Source organism: Setaria viridis, chromosome 9, assembly GCF_005286985.2.
Source record: "Setaria viridis chromosome 9, Setaria_viridis_v4.0, whole genome shotgun sequence".
NCBI lineage: Eukaryota > Viridiplantae > Streptophyta > Magnoliopsida > Poales > Poaceae > Setaria > Setaria viridis.
Window position 1 is genome coordinate 21,157,003 of NC_048271.2, and position 8,082 is coordinate 21,165,084.

Sequence of the window (8,082 nt, forward strand, 5' to 3'; positions counted from 1 at the left end):
CTCGATGTGCCTAGCATGCCTAGCATTCTCGCCTGTTCCTTGCGTAGGTAGTCTCGCCTAGAAGCAGCGCTTGGTAAGAAGAACGGGTCATGCCTTGCCAGATCTGCACAGCCCAATTGCTAGTTGTATATAGTCAGTCTCTTGATAGTGCATCATTCTCAGAGGTAGGGACCTCCAATAAAATTAATATAAATCAGTTTACTTAAGCAGAAGGGAAAAATATAGGTTTTACAAGGCTGGTTTTTCATTGTTTATTTACTAACTAAAATTGAAATGAACCATGGGCCAAAGCAACTTACTAGTAACTAATGAGAAATGCATGCATCACGAAGAGATTGGCATTGATTGGTTCATGAAAAAAGAATTGAAAAATAAAAGAAAATGTTGCCGACAGTGATTTTTCTTGGAAATGTTGGTTCAGGATTCTTGGTTGCTTCTTTTTGTTTCTTGCTCAAAGAATGTTCAAAGTAGACTAGAAAACTCTAGCCAGATAATAAGATATTGTAAAGAGAAGCAATACCTCGGCCACTTAAATAAAATTAAAGAACCTTCAGAAATTATTGATATTATGTGTTGAGCATTCCCAACATACACTTACACGTGCACCCGTCTTTTTTGTTTTTAACCCTTTTTTGAAAGATTCTTACAAATAGGTTCTTGGAGGTAACATTTAAAAATCTAAACCCTTAGCTCGGCACCATCATTGGTGGCGCCAAGCTTACATGTCTCGGCGTCAGACGGTTTGGCGCCTAGGTCGTAGTGCCGTTGGCGACATGGACGCTGACATGGCAGCTAGCTTGGCGCCATCCACCCTAGCGCCAAGCTTGCCGCCGTAGATCTTGGCACCAAGCTGTTATCCTATAGCTCCTGGCGTTCGAAATGAAACAAGTATAATTGTTCCGAGGAGCATGCAACAACCACACTGCGGTTCAGCTAGTTAGGACACATGCACCTTATCCCAAAGGCTTGGGTTCAAACCCTAGTGTTGAATCTTTTTTTCGCCTTGGCTTAGATTCAGTGCTGGGGTTCGAACCCAAGTTTTTGGGATAAGGTGCATGCGTTCTAACCAGTTGAATCACAATGTGGTTGTTGCATGCTCCTCTGAACAATTATAGTTGTTTCATTTCAAACGCCAGGAGTTATAGGGTAATAGCTTGGCGTCGATCTATGGCGCCGAGCTTGGCGCCAAGATCTACGGCGCCAAGCTTGCCAACAGGATGGATGGCGCCAAGCTGGCTGCCATGTCAGCGTCCACGTTGCCAACGGCGCTACGATCTACGCACCAAACCCTCTGGCGCCGAGATATGTAAGCTTGGCGCCACCAATGATGGCACCGAGCTAAGGGTCCAGATTTTGAAATGTTACCTCCATCTTTAAAAGAAGGGCTAAAAAATAAAAAAGACGTGCACAAACGTCGAATGCCCAAAACAAGGAGAGCTAAAACAATAATAACATGTGCGTGGACGTGCAATCTGGTTGTTGCGGGCAACTGTGTGCGTGGAGATCTAGGCCCCTAGAATCGACGCAAAACGTGGTCGGCCTGGTCCTGCAGCAGTTCCCACACGTCCATAACGTGCTGCATGTCGGTCATGGATCCGCCGACGGCGAGGCGGATCATGAACTTGCCGTCCACCACGAAGTGCGTCATGAACGCCCGCCCGCTCTCGTTCAACGCCGCGAGGAGCTTCCGGTTCACGTTGTTCACCGCCGCCTCGTCTCCCACGGACCTTGGCCGGAGTCGGAAGCATACGAGAGAGAACCTCCTCGGAACCACCACCTCGAAGCGCTCGTCCGCAGCCACCGTCTGCTCGAACCACTTGGCGGCTGCGACGTGTCGGCGAACGTGCGCGCGTAGGCCGTCGGCTCCGTAGCGCCGCAGCACGACCCAGAGCTTGATGGCGCGGAACCGGCGCGACATGGAGATCTGCCAGTCCTTGTAGTCTATGGCGGCCGGCTTCCCCGTGCCGTTCGTGCCCACGTTCTTGAGGTACTCCGGATCGGTGGACAGCGCGGAGGTTAGGGCACGGGGGCTCGCCACCCACAGGCAGCAGCAGTCCGTGTTGGTGAGGAACCACTTGTGCGGGTTCATGCTTACCGAGTCCGCGAGCTCGGCGCCGTCGAGGTAGCCCTGGAACTCAGGGCAGATGGCCGCGCTGCCGGCGTACGCGGCGTCGACGTGCAGCCACATGCCGTGGCGCCGCGCCTCCTCGCCAAGCTCGCGCACGGGGTCGGCCGCGCCGAGCCCCGTCGTGCCCACCGTGGCACAGAGGTACAGGGGCACAAGGCCGCTGGCGACGTCACGATCGACGGCGGCGCGAACGGCGTCGGCGGTCAGTCCGTACCCGGAGGACGCCGACGTCGGGATGACGCGGAAGTTGGACGGCGGGATGCCGACAAGCCGCGCGCCCTTCTGGAACGTGGCGTGCGTCTGGTCGGAGGCGTAGACAACAAGCTTCGTGATGGCCTCGTGCCCCAGCTTGGCCATCGCGCGGTCCCGCGCGGCGGCGAGCGTGCACACCACGGCCTCGCACGTGCTCCCCTGCAGGACGCCGCCGCCACCGCCCGAGAAGAGTAACCGCTGCGGCAGCCCGAGCAGCTTACCCATCCAGTCCACCACGACGGCCTCAAGCTCGGCTGCGGCCGGCGACGCGGCCCACACGAATGGGACGACGTTGAGGCCGACGGACAGCATCTCGCCGGCGAACCCGGCGGCACTGGCGTTCATGGGGAAGTAGGCGAAGAAGTTGGGGCTCTGCCAGTGGGTGAGCCCCGGCAGGATGTCCCGCCGCACGTCCTCCAGTACGTCCTCCAACGGCTCGCCGTGCTCCGGCGCCGCCCCGGGGAGCAGCTTGCGTAGCAGGCCCGGCTCGAGGTCGGCCGCCCGGACCGGGTACTTGTCGACGCCGCGGTAGTACTCGGCGAGGAAGTCCACGACGGCGCGTGACTCGCCGGAGAAGGCCTCGGGGTCCAGTGGACGCAGTGACGCGTCGAGTGGCAAGCTGCCCATCGCCGACAATTACCTACTGCTGTAGCTACGTCGTCTACGGGAGGCCTAGCTGTATACAGAATTACAGATCAAATAAAAGCTATTAAACCTGTTTGTTTAGGCTTCAGTTTTGGCACGGCTGCAGCATGCTGCTTGGGGTCGTTTATATAGTGCAATTGCGCATATGCGCATTATAATTAAGTTGGGTGAAGCGTCTCTGTCTCGTTAGAGGCCACCTTGTGTTTACATGAGCTGGGAAGAGTGCTCATCCTCATGCGTGGCTTACAGCTACAGCAGCAAGAATTTGACTAGTAAACTAGGATATGTAGTTGCCTAGACTACAAGATACAAACTCCACTTGAACCTTTTTACAATGTTCTAGAACAGGGGATTCCGATTCTACCAATCTTGACAAGCAAGATCAATACAATTATATTTTTAATATGTACTAAGAAGAGATGTAAACCTTGATTACAATGACGTAATTAAACATGGCCAACAAGAACAACCAAAGACATGAAGAGATGAATAGTTGGGGTTCTTAGAGAGAAGATGCTCCATGGGAGTTTGATAATTCATCACTTTTCTAGGCTTCACCTCGAAGAGGCATAGAGCGTTAGCTAAAAGAGCAAGTCCTGTTCCAACGATACGATTATGCTTTCTTTCAGCTGACCGTTTTGCTTACGAGCGTAATCACAAGAAACATGGTGAATGAGCAACCCCGATCTATTGAGAGAAAGAGTTTAATTTCTGATATTCTCCGCAAAGAAATGTGGTATGCACAAGAGGGACAGAATAACCCCATTTCTAGTTCAGCTGCATTTATTTGGTACAATATAGCTTATCTGCAAACCTCTGTTTTCTTTTACCATCGAAGTTGGTAACCAAGACATGGTACAAATTGTAGTTTTAACAGTAATAGGAAATGGCGAACAAGCGTCACGTCGCCACTTCAAAAAATAGTGCAACAACGAAACATATATAACAATACCACTTTTATATCACAGAGCCTAAATCGTAGTGGTTCGTTCAAACTTATGAAGTTAGAATTAATCTACATGCATGAACCCTTAACTCTAAACCTTGGTGTAGTTAAAATGTTCTTCTTTTGTCAAAACTTTAAAGATATATAAGAGTAAAAGCAAGCAAGAAAGAGCGTGTGTCTGGCTTTGAGCTCGAAGAGAATAAGGCTAAGGCCTTACACACTACATCAACGCATTATTGTCCTCAATAATATGTCCACATTATATTATGGGGCCGGGTCTAATAAGGATCCAAGCAATAAAATTGCATGCAAGCATAAAGCTAAAGATGTCGACGTACCACACTATACATGCACATGAAACAGATGCATACAAGTCCTCTCTTCCTACTAAAAAAACATTCCCAGATTATATTTGTTTTCCTTGACGGATTCTGTAAGTTATGTATGCATTTCCCCATGGTACGGTCATCTATATTTGTACCCCCTATATAATTTATCAGCGTTTCGTTTTTACAGCCACACCGTAGAAGACCAGATCTCTTGATAGCCCTTCCTCATGGAGTCCGTTGGTTTCGGACGCTTGGACGACGAATCCCAAGGTCATTGCAATTGGAAAAGAATCCCAAAAAATGGCGTGCAACGACCACGTACGTGTGCAACTCTCATGTACAATAATCTATAAAGATCCAAAACCTCACTCAAAGTTACACCCGTACCCCTCACAAAAGGACCCACTTGATAGGTCTGGAGGGGTACTAAAGTTTTGAGAAGGGTAAAAACAGCACTTTCTAAAATGGTTCTGCCTTTTTGCCGTTTCTTTTTTCACCGTTTTTACGAATTCTACCCACATGCGTACCCACCTCATCCCACCCCGTTAATTTTGCATCCAGATCACCGTACCCCCTTCGCTTGCCATGTTTGGTGCTTACATGGTTGTCCTGCCCCCTAATTTTGCATCCAGATTTTTTTGTTCATGATTTTTTCTCCGCGAGATCATCCTACGTCCACACCTATGCATGTTAATTACGATGAAAGGAAGCTTATTCACGTTGTTTCCTTTTGCTTGAAATCCTGTCACTTGTTTCCTTTTCCTTCTGGTTGGTGAATCATGTCATAATATTGTTTTCTTCTACTTGAATCACATTGAGAACGACATCTCCTTTTGGGCAGCCATTGCTGTGCACCTCCAAACCGTATTCGGTGATAATTGGCAGCCATTGCCGGTTGACGCCTCCAAGACATAGACCTCCACGTCCGGTTTGCTGATCCTACCCAACGCACATAGATGCCTCCAAGTTCACCTTGCTGGCACATCGGCAAAGAGCAGGCCGACATCGCAGTAAATTGAAGGCAAGGTCAGGCCCTCCACGCTATTCTTGATGTCCTTTTGTCTAGAGTTTACAATTCGAATGTTTTCTATTTTCAGCACCTTTTCGATGCCATTGGCCATCGCCCTGCTAACTTTCTACGATCACGGCTGGCTTCTGGCTGCGGCGTTCATGGTTGCTAAGATGAGCTCGTGTCGTGTGTATGAGGTGGCATGGATGAAATCACGAAAAGATCAGTACCAGTTCCTCTTATGAGCACATGCTTAGTTTTACACCCAAATAATGTTTTGTGTCTCCTCACTACCACAGATGATTAGTGTAATAAACCACCATTAGATCGATTAAGTCTTATGATCTCATCCCTCTTGTCTGGCAAGGAGAGGAAAGTTGAGCCACCGTTCCTATTTTTTTCTGTCTGTATTTTCCTTCTCTGAATTTTTTTTTCCAAAATGCGGTGAGCTGAACTTTGAGTATCACAGCTCTGCTGATAACAAGACACAATGCATGCGTCCACACCCTTGTTTGCATTTTCCAACAATAAATCCACGATTTTACCTGAGAGGGATATGGAAGAATTAGGCTATATACTCCTGCAGAAATATATATGACTGTGGTTTGGCATATCGTGACAATACTTTACATCAGAATATTTTTTCTTATATATTTCTATGCCTGCTTTAATTGATCAATAACTCGATAATTCATTTATGAGCTTGTGCAATTTAATTGTATTGGTGCGTTTGGTTGTCGTTCCTATGTTCTTGATTATACTTCCTAAAGGTTGCAGGCACATCAGCCTCCTCGTTGGTGAACCTTTTCTCACAATCATAGCCAGGGCCCTCCTTGTTTGATTTATTATAGGGTTTATTGCAGCTCCTTTCTATGCGCTTGGTGCATGCCCACACCAGAGTAAGTATGACCTTACAATTGGTTTTACATGCATGATGTACTGTAATACTTCTTTGAGACTGAATTGTCAATCTGGTAAGATCATGTCAGTCTATTTTTTTGTTTCTCCAGTAAAGTTAGGACATGCATCATTCTAGATGATTATTCTGCTACGTAGTTGAGGCAAAGAAAATAAATAAATATAGTGATTATTTGCTGCGAAGCACTTCCAGATTTATACTACCGTGAAATTGCATTAAAAAAATACTTGCCAACTGATTGCTACTTTGTGTGGTATTTGAACAACTAGCTTAGCGATGTATGAGCATATAGCCATGTAGAGACTTGCATGAGGCTTGTACGTGCAAATTTTTCCATATGGTGATGTGGATCGGCTTGGTGTTTCAGATACTACAACTTTTCGTTTCAAGTTTGGAAGTCATCGTTGTAGCTGATAAGCAAATAATGCAGAGCTAATACATAGAGAAATTTGAAGATTTCAAGATCTGAGAAATGTAGTTATATTTCAGACACTATCTTGACATTAACTGAATATTAACATGTGCTCTGTGACCTGGTGGGATCTGCAACTGAAAGTGAGTATCTTTCTTTGGAGATGGTGATCGGCAAGAAATAAAGCAATACTGGGGAGAGAATTTGTGGAGTTCCTCAGTAACATATCACCTACTAGAATTTGGAACGAAGTCTGATTGCGAGAGAAAACAGACTTAGACCCAAGCTAAATGGAGTCCACTGGATGAGGGAACATAACAGATCAATATTGATGCAGCTTTTTTTCTCCCAAGGAGATGGATAGGGTTGGGGTTTTGTGGCAATAGATACTCTGATTTTGAGATGGTACTGAACAAAGCCCTGGAGTTTATATACGAATTAGTAACTGGTGATATGCCTGGATCGATTGTTGCTTAATGGAAGTTATAATTCGTTTTAAAAAACTAATACACAAGCCTTTGAAAAGCCATTAAATGAACCTTATACTTTATATTTGGATGAACTTTTTCAAATTAAGCTTCCTAAAGTGGATGAAATAAAATTGTGTTACGAGTTAAGCATTTTTACTAAATTTTTTTAAAAATACGTGCGTGCCGCACGTGCACTTTACTAGTTGGAAAAATGAATAGAGATTGAGCTTTCTTCGATATCTTCTCTTGCACGCACCTTCGAACCACGATATGTGTGGGATCCTGATGCGGTGAACATAGGCGGAGCTACGTGGGGTCCAAAGTGGGCCACGGCCCCCCTTGCATTGCCTGTGAAGTTTTTCATTAGTAGATGGTTGCAATCCATTAGCACAAGCAAGCAATACTATCACCTGAAGCATGTTAGCACTAAGAGGAACTAGCAGCACATCATTTTACTTGGTACATGCTCATGATTGCAAACTTGCGATTATAAAGAAGTAACTACTTTAGATGATCATCTACTGTGTAAGAAAAGTTTTGAGTATTTTGGCCCCCTCTTCAGCTCGTGGCTAGCTCCGCCACTGGCGGTGAATGAAGCTAGTGATGCCGTCTGTATTGTCTCTGTGCCAGCCAGGACCAGGGAAATTGCACTGAATGAGCATCCTCCCATTGCGTGCGCCGAGCCGCCGAGGCAGCACAGCACCACTGGTTCCACTTACCATGTGCGTCGATGCTTCTCGCTGGTAAATACTGTTTGCTCATGATTGATGAGAACCAAAAACGAATTAATAAAGAGGATATTGACTGCCAAGCATGTCGTTACACATCTGTGTCATGTTTTTCCTCTATTGCGACATTGCGAGTTATGGAGTAGCTAATAATTTCAACTAAATTTTCTTTGGGACACGTGCTGACGGAACGTATTCCTCTCTGCTTTCTGACATGGGTGCCACGAGGATAGCGATGGGAATG

General features: G+C 46.6%; 1 protein-coding gene across 1 annotated transcript; it reads right to left on the reverse strand.

Moving 5' to 3' along the window:
- Positions 1-1,393: 1,393 nt before the first annotated feature.
- On the reverse strand, positions 1,394-3,459 carry LOC117839863 (tyrosine decarboxylase 1). Its single transcript, XM_034720293.2, has one exon. It carries the CDS (start codon positions 3,005-3,007, stop codon positions 1,514-1,516), a length of 1,494 nt encoding a protein of 497 aa, XP_034576184.1. The 5' UTR covers positions 3,008-3,459; the 3' UTR covers positions 1,394-1,513.
- Positions 3,460-8,082: the final 4,623 nt, after the last annotated feature.

What these genes read in the sequence shown, in the direction of transcription:
- LOC117839863 (XM_034720293.2), bottom strand. Translation starts at nt 3,007, where the DNA reads ATGGGCAGCTTGCCACTCGACGCGTCACTGCGTCCACTGGACCCCGAG.